A 20,980-nucleotide genomic window follows, 5' to 3' on the forward strand; every position below is an offset into this window, starting at 1 on the left:
TTTTGATGTTTGACTTAGGAAGATTGTTGGTGCAACCTTAGGTCAAGGTTGACCTAGTTGAGTTGTATTTTGATGTTTGACACTCGTGGAAGAGTTGTATTCTTGATATGGGACAAGAATAGATGTTTGGGAGATTATTGGTGCAACCGTAGGTCAAGGTTGACATGGTTGACCTGAGTCGGGAAAGAGTCCAAGTATGAAGACTTGGCAACAGAAAAGTCCAAGCAGGGAACTTGGCACTGGAAAAGTCCAAGCAGGGAGGTTGACATGGTTGACCTGAGTCGGGAAAGAGTCCAAGTATGGAGACTTGGCAACAGAAAAGTCCAAGCAGGGAACTTGGCACTGGAAAAGTCCAAGTATGGAGACTTGGCACGCGAAAAGTCCAAGTATGGAGACTTGGCACTGGAAAAGTCCAAGTATGGAGACTTGGCACGGAGAAGTCCAAGTAAGGGCATAATAGTAATTAGGGGGGAGGAAGGGCATTTGGGTCTTTTCACTGTGTAGGGCATTAAAGGGGAAAGAGGACACTGTTCACAAGGGGGGGCTTTCTTCTTCGTTTGGGAGCCACCGCCAGGGAGACGACGCAGGGGAAGCTACCTTCGCTGCCTCCGATGCCGGCGACATCCGATGCTGGCAACTCCTTGCTCTTACACACAAGGCTTCACGCGAGCATGACGACTTCCCCTCCTCCCCTTTCTCCTCTCCTCGCCATCATCTCGTGTAGGCCAACGCCGCTACCTCTCCTCTGCGTTTTGGGTCGCCGCCACTACCAGAGAGAGGAGGCTACTTCCTCCACCTCCGGCGCCGATCACATCCGACGCCGGTGGCTCTCTCTTTCCCTCTCCCTCCTTCATTTTCCATGTCGGCAACCTCACACACGCCTCCACTTCGTTGCCCCCCTTTCTTCCTATGGTCTTCTCGACATAGACGTCGCGCGAGCAACCACGCTACCGGCCAATCTCAACTTTATCCAACGCCCGAGGTGCTGCCTTTGCATTCTGGGTTGTCGATTTCTTGCCACAGCCAATTGTCGTCATCCTACGGTATCTTGCTGCCGATCTCGCTCCCTACGGCTTATTATGTTCCGGCCTGCGAGTCATGGTTGTATTTCGGACTGTGTGCTTTGTATCTAACCTTCGTGTTATTGTCCAATCTTGGCCTGCGTGCCGATGTCTTATCCTGGCTTATGTGCCGAGGTCACATCTAGTTTCATGCCGCCGCTTCTGACTCCATGACGCGTTTGGCTTCGCTTCATCAAATTCAGCTCTTCATCTGGCTGATCCATCTACGCTTCCGGGTCATGACAACTGGACTAGCGTCCCATCCGAGGGCGCCCCCAGGGTCAGGGTACGTTTTCCGTACTCGCCCCTCATTTATCTCATTATTATATTATTAGCTTGTTACTCATATATTCGTTGGATCTGGCTCGAGCCTCGGGGTACCGGGGACCGGGGTGACCTGGTCGCTGGCTGCAAGTAGCGTTAACCAGAGGACTTTTGACGAGTTGGTCAACACCGAAGCCATCTCAGCATACCCCCTCCGGGACGTCACGATTCGGTCAACATTCTATCCACCTCACTCGGCGGTCTGTCTAACTCAGATTCCGAACAGGATCAAGATTGAAATAAGATTATGACCCGATGTGATTCTCCATGACCGTTAAGCGCAAGGAATCCGTCGACAAGCTTGCTTGCAGAGGAATCAACTCAGTCATTTCAGGGAAACCCCTCTGCTCCCAACCCATGGCAACGACAACGGTGGAGGACTGGAGGATGTGGTGTTCGAGGACGATCAGATGTCTTCCATGACCACCGAAGACATCATCAGGGTCTCACGCCTCCTCGATAACGAGATCGACATCCTCAAGGTCTCAAACCCTAAGCTCAACAAGCAGTTGCCTTACCTAGTTGGAAACATCGTTGAGGTTAGCTTCCTTAGCATTATTTCTCTTGTATGGATGCCTCCCTCGAAGACACACCTCTAGTTGTCGGTCAGGTCTATCTTTATTACAAGAATGGCATACATACAAGGGGTGCGAAAGTGTAATGAATGACATACATACAAGGGGTGCGAAAGGGAGGTACTTTCGCACCCCCCTGCACCCTACGTTTTTTTTACCCTTATACCCTTTAACTTATTCCCTCGTCCACATTGTTTTTTTTTTAAGTTTTGTTTCTTTTCTTTTTATTGGTTTTATTTTTTTAATCAGTTTTTTTATTTTTTTATCAGTTTTATTCTTTCTGACATGTGTAGAGGGATAATTTAAAAAGAGAATGATATTTTAACATATGTCAAGATTGAAGAGTGAGTAATTTAAAGAGAGTGAGAAGTTTTGACATCGGTTAAGAATTGAAAGAAATGTAATTTAAAAGGATAAGAGGTTTTGACATGTGTCAAGAGTTTGAGGGGTAGTTTAAAGGGAGAGGAATATTTTGACATGTGTGGGTTAGTAATTTAAAGGGAGGGGACATTCTGACATATGTCAAGAGTTTGAAGAGTAATTTACAGGGAGAGCGTGTTTTGATAGGTGCCAAGGGTTTAGAGGGTGGGTAATTTAAAGAAAATGTGAGGTTCTGACATGTGTCATATGTTAAGGGTTAGAGGGAAGTAATTTCAAGAGAGAGAAGGTTCTGACATGTGTCATGTGTTAAGGGTTAGAGGGAAGTAATTTCAAGAGAGAGAAGATTCTGACATGTGTCAAAAGTTTGATAGTGATAATTTAAAGGGAGAGAGGTATTTTGACATGTCTCGAGAATTGGAGAAAAGATAATTTTAAAAAAAAGTAAGAGGTTCTGACTTGTATTATGTATCAAGGGTTGGAGGGTGGGTAATTTACAAAAAAGAAAAATTTTGACATGTGTCAAGAGTTGAATGGGTAATTTAAAGGGGGGAGGTTAAGGGGTAATTTAAAGAGAAAAGGAAATTATATATGTCAGGAGTTGTCAATGGTTTGAGGAGAAGTAATTTAAAAAGAATGGAAGATTTTTCACATGGGTCAAAAATTAAATAAAATAAAAAATTGATGAAAAAATAACAAATAAAACTAATAAAAATTAAAAAAAAAACAACTGAAAAAACAGATACATGAAAATATATATATATATAAATAAAATATCAAATTAGAATGTAATTTAAAGAAAAGGATAGATAAATTATATAATAAAAAATAAAAATTGAAGAAAAAATAAAAAAATAATAAAAATAAAATAAAATTGGAAAAAAGGTATAAAAGTCATTTAAATTGGAATAATGATCGGGTGCCGTCAGAGGGGAGGGAGAGAAGCAATTTGCCATACATAATGCTTAGATGGTGAAAAAGTTTAAGTGACATTATCCGCTGATTTACATTTCTAACATTTTATAAAATATTAATGGTAGCTTGATAGATGTCTCAATTTAAGGATATAAAGACGACATTTTTATATGTCTTGTATTAATTCTTTTTTATTACCTTTATATAGGGGTGTAATTAAGTCAAGTTGAGTCGAACTCTTGAATGTTTAAATTTGTCTCGTTTATAATCAATTTATAAACCATAAACTGTCCATGATGTAATAATTTTTCTCTCTTTCTTCCCTAATTAAAATAAAATTATGTCTTCTCTCTCTTGCTATTACATGTAACAATCAGTACTTATGCTACAACGTTGTAGCAACTATTATATAGTAGCTACTATAATGGTGCAGTAGTTGTTATAACGATGTAATAACTGTTACAACGGTACAATAGCTGTCACAACAGTGCAGTAGTTGTTACAATTATGCAATAACTGCTAAAACGGTGTAGTAACTGCTACGATTTATAACTGTACAATAATTGTTATACGTCGTTGTAGCAGTTATTGTGTAGTAACTGCTACAACGTTGTAGCAACTACACACCTTTAAAAATCAACACCATAGTGATTGTTGCATGCAATCATAGGAGTGACAAATGAGAATTTTATTTTAAGTTAAGAAGAAAGAGAGAAAAGTTGTTTATTTTAATTTAAAAAGAAAGAAAGAAAAGTTGTTGCAGGTAAATAAGAGATTAATTAAAAAAATTATATTTTAACCGTGTCAGATAGGTAACGTCGGATTTCACTCACAATCGTGTAGGATTCGTGCAACATATCAATTTTGCACATATTATTTTGAAGAAAATGATCACTGGCTCTATTAAGATCTTTTAATGTTGATTACATGTTTATCGTTATGGGTTGTTGCTTTAATATTCTTCCACACTAGCCATTAATATTGTTTTGAAAGGTTTTTTTTTTTTTTGTACAAAAACTTTATATAATATGCGTATTATGCTTGGATGTTAATACAAATGACTTATAGGTTTTTAGCCTTCCTCGCATGTTTAGTTTTAAAATATCATATTTTTTAATGAATATAAACACCACAAAAGATCATAGAAAATGTCTAAATATTATCATGATGAGGAGATTCCAAAAAAGCATCTAGAATGATGTCAATGAAGGATTAAAAAATATGGGTCTTCAAAATCATGGATAAGAGAGTTTACCTAGGTACTAGTGGTAGATAGAAAATTTCTCTGGAGTAGATCGGTCATAAAAAATAGATATCTAAATTATTAAAAAAAATGCCAAGACGGTAAATTAAGAACCTCTCTCGATCTCTCAGGCTTAAAATTGGGTGGGATGTGACACCAAGTTAAAAAAAAAAAAAAAAAGCTTCTTAATTATTTGTATCTCATATAAGATTTGTTTCAATTTGAGGGCGTTTTGTTGAGAATGTGTGTTGGCAAGAAATGTTGTCACAACTTAGTAAACACGTAGATATTTCTATCTCATCCTATCACTAGTTAGTAAGAATGCAATGCATTGCACTCAGCTTCTTGAGTCAGCTACATCTCTTGCAATCTCATCAACAATCCAAGTTATTGAACTTTTAGAATATCTTATATAGCGTATAAATTTTGATAAGTAAAAAACAAATTATTTATTCTTAATAATAGGTCAAAAACAAAATAAAATAACCATGAGGTTCTCAATGTAAACACATTCTGGTTTTATTCTATATATTGTATTTTGTTCCTAAAAATTACAATTATTTACCATCTCAGGCACGGACCAAAGCCCTCAACATCCCAACCACATGACAATATCCCAACCGCATGCACCAGCCGCTGCTGCCCTCCTTCGCAGGCAATGACTTCGTCCTCTCCTCCCTCCTCTGCACTGCAGCCTCGTCCTCCGCATCCAGGCCACCAAGTGCGTAGTCACCCACTCCTACGTCGCCTACTACATCGCTGCTCTGGGTGAGGCGCCTGGACATTGCTTCCGCCACTGCCAGAGTTGACAATGGTCTCCGATTGGACGAAGACACCGTACCACTGAGTCGACTTCGGCGTCGGCGAGGTGGCGCCTGGCCATGCCGATGCTGCGGCAACGTACTTCATGTAGAACCCCGACGAGACCGGGAGGATGGATGATCATGTCTGAAAGCTAAGAGATTACGCGCTGGGTATGTGACTGTGAAGTTGGTTGAGCGAAGACTTCGGATTGAAGAAGGGACCATGAACTAGAGCAAGAAATCTTCTCTGTACGCACGTGAAAGAGCAAACAACGTCAGCACCAAAAATTAGGAAAGGGATCCCTGGCGAAGGTTCTTTGATGCTCAAATTAGTGTAGTGGCCGAGAGGAAGATAGTGAAAGAACAGTAAAAACATGTGTATTAAAAGCGTTAAGCGTGTTCCCCTAAACGTACATTGCCATCGGAGAGACCCCCTTTATATATCACTTCTATAATCTCCGTAATCATGAGATGACAGAAAATATTGGGTGTCAGAAGGTGTCGAGTAAGGGAATATGTATAGCTAGCTTGGGAGACGTATAGTTGCCGTCCGAGAAATCTTCCGTTATCTGTGTGCACTCTTTTTATAACTGATGTCATTAATGAGGCGGTTGAAAGAATATACTGTTATAATGTAATGGCTGATGGAAAGTGTAGAGTCACGTTCGAGGAAGGTTCCATTGAATACTCATGTAATAACAGAAGAATATGTTAGCGCAGGTAGCCGGCAAGAGACGAGGTGAATTGCCCTGGAAAATAAAAATAAATCTTTTCCGATCTTTCAACTCAGATTAGTAGCACAATTATAATAAGTTAATTGAACAACTAAAAAATAAAAGAGGTTGATATTAGTTGATTACAACATAGGTGGTTGTTAATCCAAGGCAAATGAAAGTACTATAAAGTTTCCTTTGTTGAAGGCGGAGAAGCCTCTTACACTCGTTGAATGATCAGAAATATGCTAGGAAATTAATACAATAGTTGTTGAATATTTTCTATCTCCAGGGGTCTTTGTATAGTCCTTGAAAAACTCTATCTAAAGTTGGAAGACATCTTTAATAGGGTCCAAGGCAGGGGGAGGCGGTATCGACGGTCGCCCCTCCCCCCCTTGTCGACAGTGGAACTCCTAGTATTATAGGATTCCATCGGCAGAGATAAAGGATACCGTCCCTTGTTCCGTATAAAAATCGCTCCTCCATGTTTGAATTCATGGATCCGCCACTGGTCCAAGGTGCCTTCAATCAGAGAAATTTTGTTGTCGAAGATAAAACTTTATCTTTGACTAATGGTCACTCGAAGACGCCTTCTATAAGTTAGAAGGCACCTTCGACACTGCTCATCGAAGGCATCTTCCAAGCCATGGAAGACGCCTTTCATGAGGCAGATCAGCTCCTTAGTTGATCTCTTCGTGTGGGTGATGCTCCGACTAACCAGAGTTGAGCTTACCTGAATCCAACTCTGACCTTCTCCTCGAGCAGACTTCATTCTCGGCTTCTCGTTCCTCAAACGTCACGCACATCCTTCTCGTCCACTTGGAGTACTCTTCCGCAGCACATCGTCCCTCAGATGTACCGAGTCAGTCGGCTCCCTTCCCGTGCCATCTTTCTCGCTAGTTGTGTATTCCGTTCGACTTCTTGTATTCCTAATCTTCTACACACTTAGACACAAGGATCAAATACACAGGATTTAATTTAACTTGGTTGATCACATTAAAACTACCACGGGATACTTACAATCTTTCCCTTTATGATGTACATCAATTCAAGTTAAAGTTAAGGCTAAACAAAATGTATTAACATAATTATATAAAGTAATGCAATTATAACAAAAAGTTGCAATACAGGATAAAAATTCTAAAATTTTAAAATATTATTCCGAACTACTCTTAAGCGTATACCTATTTATCTTTCTTTGATCAAATAAAAAAAATAAATAACTAAAAAATTATGCAATAATTTTATAGGGGTAACTTACAAAAATTACTAGTTGGTTAATATTTTTTTAAAAATAATTATCAAAAATATTATATTTTTACTAATTAATCTTCTATTTTTGATATAAATAAATAAAATTACTTTTTGGTTTCAAAAAATACTAAATTTTTTTGTCAAATTTAATCCGAATAATCTACATAGTAGAATTTTTATTAAAAAAATAATAATTTATCAAATAGAATTAATTTATCTTATCAGAACAACCAAATTTTTGAAGCTAAATTTTAAATAATATATTTCTCAACTTTGAAAATTCTACTAATTTTTCTAGATATGAAAAATAGATTGTAGAAAAATCAAGGTTTCCGAATTTCTATTTTCCCTAAATTTTTAATGTTAAAATTTAATTTTTTAGAAAATAATTTGTAATAATTCAAATTATAATAAAAAAAAATTTAAAAATTATTATTATGATAGAAAACATCACATTTTATCAAAAAAAATAAAAGTTTTTAAAAATAAGTCTACAGAATATTTTTAAATTTCAAAATACCATTTTCGTTAATAAATTCATAGAAAATAACTTAACAGTAAAAAATTTTTTAAAAATTTTCTATTTGTAGATTAAATTATTAAATAGCATTGTAAAATTTTCGAACTTGAAATACGGAGAGTAGGTATTTAAATAATTTGTTTAAATAATATGGAAGATAAAACACATTAAATTTTAAAACATACATAAGATTAACTTAAACTATTCTAAGCATGATTTCAAAATCCAATATAAATTATTTCCTATTAGATTAATCAAGAATTTTAGTAGAACATAATTTCTAAGGATTTTCTAATTTAACCCCTATTGTTTCTGACATTTCAATTGAGTCATCTGTAATTTTTCAAATTTGAATTTCGTAAATCTTTTGGAGTTGAACATGCATAGTCATTTTTCAAAGATTCTATTTGTTCTTTTAATTTATCATTTTTAAATTTGATTTTATCAAATAATTTTAGTGGACATCCATTAACTAATTTTCTTTTCAAATCAACATTTTTTTTAAATTTATTATTTTTAAATTTTAGCTTATATAAGGAGTTAGACATTAATGTTATTCTAGAATAAACTTGATCATGAGGTAGAAGGCATTCCTCATTTACTATATCATGTGCAAAGTTGGATGCTCCCTTTTCGTTGTTGCTTTCCTCGGATGTAGCTTCTCCTTTATCGATGTTCTTCTCTTAGTGACTCGTTATGAGTGCTAGTCCAACATACTCCTCTAGTTCGAACTCCGATGATGAATCGCCCCACATTGCCTTTAGATTTTTGTGCTTTGGTTTGCTTGACCCTTTGGTTTTCTCCTTTTTCAGTTTAGGACAATTATCCTTGATGTGCCCTTCTTCTTGACAGTTATAACATCTTACTTTCCATTTTCCTAGAATAAATTTCTTGGCCTACGACTTGTTAAATTTGTTAGATTTAAAATACTTAGAGAATTTTCTTATCATGAAGGTTGTTTCGTCTTCGTCAATCGATGAGTCTGAATCTGGTCTACTCTTTTGGGCGTATAGTGCTAGGTTCCGATTTGACCCCTTTCTTGTTGAAAATGAGTGAATGGAGAAGAGAGGGAAGAAGAAAGAAGCGCCATTGTAAAGAAGATTTTAGACCCACATTGGAAGTTTCAAGGCTTGATAGTTGGTTTATATTGTTTCACAAGAATGTGTGTTGTGAACAAATAAATGAGTAGAAGCTTGCTCTTGTGTGTGGCTGCATAGGGAGGGTGCAAATCTAGGACTCGAATTGCACTGAACCAAGTTTGCTAGTGTGCGAGCACGACCTATGCACGCCCAAATAAATTAACCGACATTTTGCCGCTTGGATTATTATTTTTCATTAACGCTTAAATAAGAAACGCATATTAATATAATGTATATGCCGTTTCTTTAACAAATGGAAAAGTAACCTCACGCAAGTCATCCTATAAAAGGCCTTGAGCATGAGAGGAAAAGACATAAGGAAAAGAAAGATTAAATAATCTTTCCATCCATCTTCTTTTCCCTCTTCTTCTTCTCTGTCGTTTCTTTCTTCCACTCGACAGAACCTTGGTGATAACATTCGGGTATTTCTCAGTTCGCCGCAACCATCAGTTCTAGGTGGAGATTGCGGTTTCGCCGTTGTATCCTGGGAAACAAACGATCTGAGTAAGCCTCGAAGCACAGCCGCAGGTGGCTGAATCTGTTTCAAGAAAACTGCGTCATTCGCAGGCCTCGGTCAGCCTCTTCGCCCGTTCGTCCTGTCTCACTATTCGCTCGACCGACCATTCTGCCTACCCGACCTCGCTACTCGGTCGGCCCCTTCGTTCGCCCAGTCAGCATCTTCGCTCGCTCGGTCGTCCTCCCTCTGTACGCCCGGTCAGTCTCACTTCTCGCCCGATCGGCCTGTCTTGTTGCCCGGCTCGGTCGACCTTCAGTCCGCTCGGACTTTGCTGCTTTGACACTCTGCTCACTCAGCCACTCCGTGGTCAGAAAATCAGCCCCTGCCGGCAGCCTGAGATTATCAGCTCAGGTCATTTTAATAGATAAGTGAATTTAAATTCGGTATATTTAAATTCAGCTAATACCCCGTAAAATCTCCGGCTACAGATTGTTTGTATCCAACAATCTTGAAACAGACTCGTTTCTGTTGAGATGACCACAGAACATAATGTTGAGGTGCAACAGACTCAACAAATAAAGGCCCCCTCCGCCCCGATTGGAACTATACCAATCAATCATGGGGAAAAGCCAGATAAGTTCAGTGGACTGAACTTCAAGAGGTGGTAGCAGAAGATGCTCTTCTACCTGACCACGCTCAATTTGGCTCGGTTATTGACCAAGGACCCTCCCAAGCATGCTGAGGATGCTGATGCTCAGACCATTAGTGCAGTGGAGGCATGGACTCATTCTGAGTTCCTTTGCCGAAACTACATCCTCAACTGCCTTGTCGACTCGCTGTACGCTGTGTATAGCATGAAGAGAACGACTAAGGAGCTGTGGGAGTCCCTGGATAAGAAATACCAGACGGAGGATGCAGGGGCCAAGAAGTTCATCGTTGATCGATTCCTGGACTACAAGATGGTTGACTCCAAGACGGTGATCAGCTAAGTCCAGGAGCTTTAGGTGATCTTGCACGAGATCCACTCGGAAGGGATGGTTCTGAGTGAAACCTTCCAGGTAGCAGCTATCATTGAGAAGTTGTCTCTCGGCTGGAAGGAGTTCAAGAACTACCTAAAGCACAAGCGGAAGGAGATGAATGTGGAGGAACTCATAGTCAGACTTCACATCGAAGAAGACAACAAGAGTTCAGAGAGGAAGTTGTTCTCTCAGGCTACTATGAAAGCCAATGTGGTCGAGCATGGACAAAGCTTGAAATGGAAGAATCCCAAGTCTTCCAAGCTAGGACCTAGAGGAGGCATCAACAAGAAGAAGTTCTCTGAGAAGTGCTTCAACTGTGATAAAGTAGGTCATAAATCTTCGGAGTACAGGAAGCCAACAAAGAATCAGGAGGCCAACCTGAACGAGGGACCAGAAATGAACGACCTCTGCACTGTGGTCTCCGAGCTAAACTTGATCGGTTCAAACCCTCGATAATGGTGGATCGATACTGGAGCCACCAGACATGTCTGCTGCAATAAGGAGCTGCTCCACGACTTTAAAGAAGTCATTGGAGACAAGCTGTTCATGGGGAACTCAGCAACCTCGGACATCATGGGCCAAGGAAAGGTGGTGCTGAAAATGACCTCGGGCAAGGACCTCACTCTGAACAATGTGCTGTATGTTCTAAAGATTCAGAAGAATCTAGTGTCCGGATCACTGTTAAGCAAGCACGGCTTTCGCATTATTTTTTAGTCGGACAGAGTTGTATTGTCCAAAAATGGAGTGTTTGTAGGGAGAGGCTATGTATCTGATGGGTTGTTTAAGCTCAATGTAATGACGATTAAGCCTAAGATAAATAAAAATGAAAACTCTTCCACTTATATGCTTGAGTGTTCATGTTTGTGGCATGGTAGACTAGGACATATTAACTACGATGTGTTGCGTAGATTAATAAACATGCAAAGCATACCTACATTCCACCTTGACCCGAAACACAAGTGTGAGATTTGTGTTGAAGCGAAAATGACAAGGTCATCCTTTCAACATGTTGAAAGAAGTAACGAACCACTTGACCTAATCCACACTGATGTGTGCGACCTAAAAGGTACGCCAACACGTGGTGGTAATAAATACTTTATCACTTTTGTAGATGATAATACAAAATATTGTTATGTGTATCTCCTCAAAAGTAAGGATGAAGCTATAGAGAAATTTGCTCTCTATAAGAATGAGGTTGAAAACCAGCTTAATAGAAAGATTAAGGTGGTTCGAAGTGACCGAGGCGGTGAATATATGTCACCGTTCGCTGAGTTATGTGCTGAACATGGGATCAGACATGAAACAACCGCTCCTTATACTCCTCAGCAAAATGGAGTTGCTGAGCGGAAAAATCGAACTCTAAAGGAGATGATGAATGCTCTTCTATTGAACTCTAGACTGCCAGAGTTCATGTGGGGGGGGAGCTGTGTTAACAGCTAATTACCTTTTAAATAAGGTGCCTCAAAAGAAAATAGATAATAGCCCTTATGAGTTGTGGAATGGAAGACAATCATCCTACAAATATTTACGAATGTGGGGGTGTCTTGCCAAAGTTTTGGTACCTGATCCGAAAAGAATTAAGATAGGACCAAAAACTGTTGATTGCATATTTATTGGATATGCACATAACAGCAGTGCGTATTGATTTTATGTGTATGAGTCACATATACCGGAGGTACACAAGAACTCGATAATCGAATCGAGAAATATCTCGTTCTTCGAGCATGTGTTTGCATATAAAACCTGAGAGAATGCTAGCTCCTCAAATTGAGCATATGAAACACAAGACGAAGAAGATAATGAACCAGTTGAGGTTGAGCTTAGACGGAGTAAAAGAGCTCGGGTAGAAAAATCCTACGGATCAGATTTTATCACTTTCATGCTGGAAAGTGAGCCTCAGAGTTACTCAAACGCAGTAAGCTCGTCTGATGGACCTCACTGGAGAGAGACAATTGCATCTGAGATATAATCTATCTTATAAAATCACACTTGGGAACTTGTGGATTTTCCTCCGGGAAGTAAACCACTAGGCTGCAAGTGGATCTTCAAGAAGAAAATGAAATCAGATGGCACAATCGATAAGTACAAGGCCAGATTGGTAATCAAAGGATACCGACAACGATAAGACCTTGATTACTTTGATACGTATTCTCCGGTGTCGAGAATAACTTCCATTAGAGTATTGTTGGCTATCACCGCTCTATGAAATCTCGAAATACATCAAATGGATATAAAGACAGTCATTCTAAACGGGGATTTAGAAGAGAAAATCTACATAGACCAACCTGAGGGGTTTTCTATGCCAGGACAAGAAAACAAGGTTTGTAAATTGGTGAAGTCATTATATGGCTTGAAACAAGCACCAAAGCAGTGGCATGAGAAATTTGATAATGCCATGAACGAATGTGGATTCAAGATCAATGAATGTGACAAATGTGTCTACATAAAAGCCACAGAGAGTGACTATGTCATTTTGTGCCTCTATGTAGACGACTTACTTATCATTGAGAGTAATGATAAGATAATCAAATCCACAAAAGGGATGTTGAACTCAAGATTCGACATGAAATACATGGGCCTAGCTGATGTGATTCTAGGGATCAAAATTCTTAGAACAACAGAAGGACTTGTTCTTAGTCAATCCCATTACGTGGACAAAATTCTTGAGAAATTCACCAAAGGTGATACTGCATTGGCACGAACACCGATAGAGACGAGCCAACATCTATCAAAAAAATGAGATAAAAGTATCTCTCAGCTAGAATATTCTCGAGTGAATGGAAGTCTGATATACTTAATGAGTTGTACACGACCAGACTTAGCCTACGCAGTAAGCAAACTGAGTAGATACACGAGTAATCTCGGTGTTGAGCACTGGAAAGGGATAAAAAGAGTATTGAGGTACTTGAGGTATACTCGTAAATATGGACTGCATTATTCGAGATATCCCGCTATGATCGAAGGATACAGCGATGCAAGTTGGATATCTGATATAAAAGACTCTAAGTCTACGAGTGGATATGTCTTCACTCTAACAGATGCAGCCATTTCCTGAAAATCTTTTAAGCAAACCGTAATAACCAGATCCACGATGGAATCTGAGTTTGTAGCTCTTAACAAACGTGGTGAAGAGGCTGAATGACTACGACAATTCTTAGAAGATATTCCGAGATAGTCGAAACCTGTGCCGGCAATTTGCATACATTGCGATAGTCAATCAACAATTGGCCGGGCATAGAGTCATCTGTACAATGGTAAGTCTAGGCATATATGTCGTAGACATAATGCCATTAGACAACTACTCTCAACGGGAGTTATCACTGTTGACTATGTGAAGTCAAAGGTTAACCTAGCAGATCCGCTAACCAAAGTGTTAAATCGAGAGTTAGTTGCAAGCTCATCACGAGGAATGGGCTTGATGCCGTTGTCAGCGATCAGTGCAGAGGACACCCAACCTATGTTGATTGGAGATCCCAAAAACTAGGTTCAAAGGGATAACTAATCTACACTGACTAGACACACTGTGGGGGGTAGCCCAATGAAACAGTGACTAGACCAGGGTAAGCCAATGAACTTTTAATGATCAAGAAGAGTAGATGACAACTCTTGAGGGATTACCTATGTGAGAAAGAAGTGAAACCGCTTCGAAGAGAATTGGAGGCACAATTCTTAGAGCTTCTCACAGAACCATGCGTGTTCATGGCCAAGAATGAACACACTCATAAGAACTGAGTTGTATCAGGGAGAGTCTTGGGTGAGATTTGTCACTGCTTACACAAACGACAGTATAGTTCAAGGACATCGTGTCTACTATCAGCCAGTAAGCAACCAAATCTTCACAAGGGAGGGTTCAAAGGGTAAAACCTACCTATCCTATACTTGACTCAACTGCTGGATGTTATCACTTACTCTATCTCCATTCATGTGGGGGATTGTTGAAAATGAGTGAATGGAGAAGAGAGGGAAGAAGAAAGAAGCGCCATTGTGAAGAAGATTTTAGTCCCACATTGGAAGTTTCAAGGCTTGATGGTTGGTTTATATTGTTTCACAAGAATGTGTGTTGTGAACAAATAAATGAGTAGAAGCTTGCTCTTGTGTGTGGCTGCGTAGGGAGGGTGTAAATCCAGGGTCCGGATTGCACTGAACCAAATTTGCTAGTGTGCGAGCACGACCTATGCACGCCTAAATAAAATAATCGACATTTTGCCGCTTGGATTATTCTTTTTCATTAACGCTTAAATAAGAAACGCATATTAATATAATGCATATGACGTTTCTTTAGCAAATGGAAAAGTAACCTCACACAAGACATCCTATAAAAGGTCTTGAGCACGAGATAAAAAGACATAAGGAAAAGAAAGATTAAATAATCTTTCCATCCATCTTCTTCTTCCCTGTCGTTTTTTTCTTCCACTCGACAGAACCCTGGTGATAGCATTCGGGTATTTCTCAGTTCGCCACAACCACCAGTGCTAGGTGGAGATTGTGGTTTAGCTGTTGTATCCTGGGAAACAAATGACCCGAGTAAGCCTCGAAGCACAGCCGGAGGTGGGCGAATCTGTTTCAAGGAAACTGCGTCATTCGCAGGCCTCGGTTAGCCTCTTCGCCCGTTCGACCTGTCTCGCTGTTCGCTCAACCGGCCATTCTGCCTACCCGACCTCGCTGCTCAGTCGGCCCCTTCGTTCGCCCAGTCAGCATCTTCGCTCGCTCGGTCGTCCTCCCTCTGTACGCCCGGTCGGTCTCACTACTCGCCCGATCGGCCTGCCTTGTTGCCCGGCCCGGTCGTCCTTCAGTCCGCTCGGACTTTGCTGCTTTGACACTCTGCTCACTCAGCCACTCCGTGATCAGAAAACCAGCCCCTGCTGGCAGCCTGAAATTATCAGCTCAGGTCATTTTAACAGATAAGTGAATTTAAATTCGGTGTATTTAAATTCAGCTAATACCCCATAAAATCTCCGGCTACAGATTGTTTGTGTCCAACATTTCTTTGTCCTGCACATCGAGATTCGTATAATTCAAAAGTAAAAAAAAAAATTTCTAGTGTACTTACTTTGAGGTCTTTGGAGATATAGTAGGAGGCTACTATAGATATTTATTCTGGTGTTCTTAGGGACACATTTAAGCATACCTTTGCGAGTTCTGATTAGTTATTGTTTCTCCGAGGTTCGTTAATCCGGTGATTAGCTCCTTGATTCTTTCGTGTAGATGAGCACCCGATTCGCCTTCTTCCCTCTAGAGGTTGCTGATTTGGTTTCGAAGTAGGTCCTGTCTTGCGAGCTTTGCTTGACATTCTTTCGTGTAACTCTAGGAACTTCTTCCAAAAATCTTTTACTGATTCAAAAGCTCCTATTCGACTGACTTCCTGGGTGGAAGTACGCTCGTCCGGTCGCTACGAAGTCAGCTTGTTCTTTTTTGGTCTACTAATATTCCTCTTTTTCAGCTCCTTCGAACTTAGGTAAGTAGATGCTGGGTCCGACCATCGTTTTTGTACTTCAGTCGACGATTAGTCATTCTAAAGTGGTTGGGCTCTGATACCACTTATTGGCGCAGTTAGGCCGGTAGGGGGAGGGTGAATTGCTCTGAAAAATTAAAAAAAAAACTTTCCCTATTTTTTAACTCAGATTAGTAGCACAATTATAATAAGTTAATTGAACAACTAAAAAATAAAAGAGACGAGAGAATTACTAGGTTACAACTTAGACAGTTCTTAATCCAAGACAAATGAAAGCATTATAAAATCTCTTTCGTTGAAGGCGGAGAAGCCTCTTAAACTCTTTGAATGTTTAAAAATATGTTAGAAAATGAATACAAGAGTTGTTGAATATTTCCTAACTCCAGGGCCCATGAAAAACTCTATCTGAAGCTGGAAGGGCCTTGAAGGGCCCTTCAATAGGGTCCAAGGCGCCTTCAATCAGAGATATTTTATTGCCAAAGATCAAACTTTATCTTCGACTGACGGTCACTGGAAGACACCTTCTATAGGCTGGAAGACGCCTTTGACTCTGTTCATCGAATGTGTCTTCCAAGCCATGAAAGGCACCTTCCATGAGACAGATCAGCTCTTTAGCTGATCTCTTCACGTAGGTGATGTTCTGGCTAACCGGAGTTGAGTTCACCCGAACCCAACTCCGACCTTCTCCTCGAGCAAGCTTCTTTCCCGCCTTCTCATCCCTCGAATGTCGTGCACGTTCTTCTTGTCCATCAGTGTACTTTTCCATAACACCTCGCCCCTCGGATGCACCGAGCTCGTTGGCTCCCTTCCCGTGCCACCCTTCTTGCTAGCTGCGTTTTCCGCTCGACTTTTTGTGTTCTTAAGCTCCTACACACTTGAACACAAGGATCAAATACATAGAACCTAACTTAACTTGGTTGACCACATCAAAACTATCACGGAATATTTACAGAATATTCTTTGACAGGTTGTTGTGATTCTCTAACAATGTTGTCTCTTGAATATATTCTGGTCGGACATTTAACCGATCGACTATATATTGTACAGGCAAAGTACTAAGTATGGTAGGACGTTCAACCCTTAAGGCTACTCAGATATATGTCGTGTGATGTTGGAGGTCTGATTATGAAATAATGGGAAGTCATGCCCCCTAGGTTCGGATGGTTCTTATGACTGACTAGCTATATGCGGGGATATTTATTTCTCGAAAGTGGAGAACCGAGCCCCAAGAAGCTCGATCGATACTTTTAGTCGATCCTCCTTGTACTTGGAAACCTGTCCCTGAAGTGATATCCAAAGCTTTAAAAATCTGGTTGGAGTTCTCCTGGGATTTACCTTGTCTATTTGTTCTCTGGAGCTAAAGATGTTGGTCAACTTTATACCCAGCCGCCTATATGCAGGAGGGCAAGGGAATGAATAAATGAAGGCACATATGCTTGACCGGTTGTATATTAATTCGTACTTTGAGAGTGAAAAGCTAGATCACTAAGACCCTGATGAATATATTCTCGGATGTCTTTGTGGCAAGCGAGTCTTTTCTTAAATGCCAGTGGATAATGGACGGTCAGATATACATTAAGCGTTAGTATTAGAGTAAAAATGTGGGGTCCCCTAGTCTGAGCTGTCTCTAAAGTCGGTCGTCTTTGAATTGGGAGCCTTAGCGTTGGGCAAGGAGCCAGACTTTTTTGAGAGTGACACTTTGATTGCCCCCTTGACTTAGACCGTCATCTCACATTGACTTTGACTGTCACATCATACATAGATCTGTTTGAAACGTCCCGTATCAAGGGACGTCAGGATTGACCTACCGGAGAAGACCCTGCTTGCGCTTGAGACCTATTTCCTCCATGGATTCTGATTCTCAGTCTAGCAATCTTCATCAAAACACCTTATATATTATATATATCAAAATTATAAATAAGGATATAATTATTTAGAAGAAGTGTTTGAAACTATGATGTACACGTTAAATAAGGTTCTGACCCTGTAAAACGAGTATGTCACTGCTTCAGGACCAGAAGCAGAGAAACAAGAATGTTTTCGATATATAAATACATTTAAAAAATTATGAAAAATTTACCAACAAAAACATCAAGTCATCCGATATTAACGTGGAAACTCCAGGGAATATGCAAATGATATGTATTCCATCAGAATCCTCGAAAGGTTTCAGTTTCCATACAACAACTTATTATGCCATTTTCCCAACGATATAACAAAAGCTTCATTCAGTTTTCCAGGAAGATAAAGGAGGAGTGTCAGACATTCTCCATGTAGCCATTGCAGTAGGATATCGATCCCCTTTAACATCTACTGAAGCATATGATTCAAGTTCAGCCATCTCTTCAGGTGTGAGTTTTATTGCCAGTGCTCCAACATTTTGATTGAAGTTTTCTATCTTGGTAGTACCGGGTATTGGGCAAACATCTGATCCTTGGTGATGGACCCAAGCCAATGCAAGTTGTGCAGGGGTGCAATTCTTTCTCTTAGCCATTTCATTTACGCGTTCAAAAATTATCGCATTTTGGGCAAGATTCTCAGGCTGCAATCTAGGGAGAAGCTGAAGACACAATTTATCATTCAGCAATATGGTAGGTTAAAAACGAGGTCAAGTGAATAAAACAATTTAATTTATGATATTATATATATATATATATATATATATATATATATAACCCATCAGAAACCATATAAAAAACCCACATGATGAACCGGACTATTTATGATAAATTATTATTTCTGTTCGTGCATGCCACTTGGCATGATTTTCATCCCATGAACTTCAGTGGTATCCTCAGGTACCCAACCCATATGGGATAGGAACAGGTATCAAGTGTCTTGGATGGATATAAGTAAGACAGTGCAAATTTTGTACGTACTTTACATGTTGTCATTTCTATCAACAATATCAATAGATTACATTACCCTAAGTGGGACTAGTCAAACCTATGATCATGCAAAATGTAGTGTTGTTGTGAATCCATTTCATCGACATATGATTACAAAATAATCTAGCTTGAACAAGTTTGATGATTAGTTTTAGTGGTTGAAATGAATGGTACTTTATTAATACCTGTTTAATACTTTAGTTTCCCTTTATATCCACTAGATTATTCACGACTAACAACATAGAAGAATCACTTCATTATTTCTTGAAAAACACATGAATCTCTTATCAAACAAATGATCACCTTGCGGAAATCCCCTTCAGAAAGACTTTCAGCTAGCTTTGGTCCAGAAGAAAAGAAACCCCTTCCTAGCGGACTATATGCAACAATTCCTATTCCAAGTTCTCTGAAAAGTGGAATAAATAATTCAAAATGTATGCAAGAAAAGCAGAGTAAGGTGCTCATCAAATAGATCAGTTAATCCGACAGCTTCACCTGCAAGTAGGGATTATATCCTCTTCAACATCTCTTGACCACAAAGACCATTCAAGCTGAACTGCAGTGATTGGGTGAACAGCATGTGCCCGCCTAATTGTTGAAGCAGATGCCTCAGACAACCCAATGTACTTTATTTTCCCCTCTTCGACTAGTTTCTTAAGTTCTCCAATCTAGTTAAGAAAAGACAGAATTATGTGCAAATTACTGGGCACAAGTAGCAAGCTTGAGAGCTGATAAAACCGTCAAAATAGAAACCCTATAGTAAGAACATTCACAGAATAAAACAAAGTGAGGCAGTGCAAGCAAGATTAATTTGATTAAATGTATAAGGTTCACTTTTTTTACTTGAATAATTTTCAGCATCAGTATAGTTTTTTTTATTCATTGATCTTATTTCCCTATTTTTTAGAATTAGGACATGGTTTACTTTAGGGACAAATGATAACCTGTCATATTGCATATAGTTGTTAAGCAAATAAAACAAGCAAGGCCCAAGAGTTGGCAGGAATGCTATAATGTCGGATAGGCAAGCACAGGATTAGGATGAGCGTGCAAATGGAAGAGGAGTGCATTTGTAGAATCTTTTCACCCTTTCGTTCTTGATAGGAAAGCAAGTTTGGAGATGGAAACATTAAAGAGTCTTTCCATTTTACATAAAAAGAAAGATAGCAAAATCCTTTCCACTGGAGGTTACCACAATTCTCCCTTTGAATGTATTTTTAAGGAATCAATCAACGAAAAATAAGCACTTGAGTAATTCTGCAGAATTATACCAAACATACATGCGTGAGAGGTCCAACAATGAAATTAAGCACAAGTGAACACCTCACCGTGATCTCAATGGGAATCCGAGTGTCAATACGGTGTTGATAATATAGATCGATGCAATCGATCCCCAGCCTCCCCAAGCTACCTTCACAAGCAGCCCTCACGTACGCCGGATCCCCGCGGATCTCCCTCTTCCCGTCCGCCATGCTGATCCCAAATTTCGTGGCAAGCTCCACTTTCTCCCTCAACCCATCTAGCAGAGCCTGCATCAACCAAAAAACATCAAATTAGGTAAAACCAATTGAACAGGAACTCTAATCACGGCGGCGTTGCAGGAGGTAGCTACCTTGCCGATGAGGACCTCGTTGGTGTGAGGGCCGTAGATGTCAGAGGTGTCAAGGAAGGTGACACCGGAGTTGACCGAGTGGTGGATGAGGGCGATCATGTCGGCGTCGGGCTTGGGCGGGCCGTAGAAGGCCGACATGCCCATGCAGCCGAGGCCCTGGCTGGAGACTTCCAGCCCCTGCGACCCCAGCTTCATCCGCCCTATCGCCACCGGTGCGGTCTCGTCGCCGGCCATCTCTTTGATCGCGGTTTCTACTAACCCTCTCGGCAGTTGACCACTAGTTGCTGCGGTAGCGCCGTAGTGGTTGCAGACTTGCAGAGCTCTTTGACCTAAAATCGGATTTATAACATTTTAGTGGCCATTATCTAAAAGAGCGCTTATAGTCTCTATTTTTACAAATATATTAGGGCAAAAGTTAAACAGCGCTTTTATTTTCCAAATCGTGAACGTCCCACTTTTATTATTTTTACTGCTCGTGCACGTCTTGCATATGTAATATAATAATATATAAATTACTATAAACTACTATAACAAGCTTCTCTTTGTAAAAAATTATTTTAATTTAATATTATACTTATCTTACTAAAAGAAACTAAAAAATATATATTTTTTAACATCGTCGGCCTA

The 20,980-nt window shown here is 39.8% G+C and overlaps 1 protein-coding gene and 1 long non-coding RNA gene across 2 annotated transcripts; one reads left to right on the top strand and one right to left on the bottom strand.

Moving 5' to 3' along the window:
* Nucleotides 1-1,885: 1,885 nt before the first annotated feature.
* Nucleotides 1,886-19,864, top strand: LOC121976053. Its single transcript, XR_006110501.1, has 3 exons — nt 1,886-1,924; nt 3,387-3,388; nt 19,855-19,864. It is a non-coding gene; the product is annotated as an uncharacterized LOC121976053 (long non-coding RNA).
* On the bottom strand, nt 17,982-20,691 carry LOC121976051 (probable aldo-keto reductase 2). The gene is made up of 5 exons (XM_042528038.1): nt 20,354-20,691; nt 20,070-20,270; nt 19,237-19,409; nt 19,045-19,147; nt 17,982-18,413 (listed from the first exon to the last, which is right to left on the bottom strand). Exons 1-5 carry the CDS (start codon nt 20,585-20,587, stop codon nt 18,078-18,080), a joined length of 1,047 nt encoding a protein of 348 aa, XP_042383972.1. The 5' UTR covers nt 20,588-20,691; the 3' UTR covers nt 17,982-18,077.
* Nucleotides 20,692-20,980: the final 289 nt, after the last annotated feature.

The sequence above is a fragment of the Zingiber officinale genome, chromosome 4B (assembly GCF_018446385.1).
Source record: "Zingiber officinale cultivar Zhangliang chromosome 4B, Zo_v1.1, whole genome shotgun sequence".
NCBI lineage: Eukaryota > Viridiplantae > Streptophyta > Magnoliopsida > Zingiberales > Zingiberaceae > Zingiber > Zingiber officinale.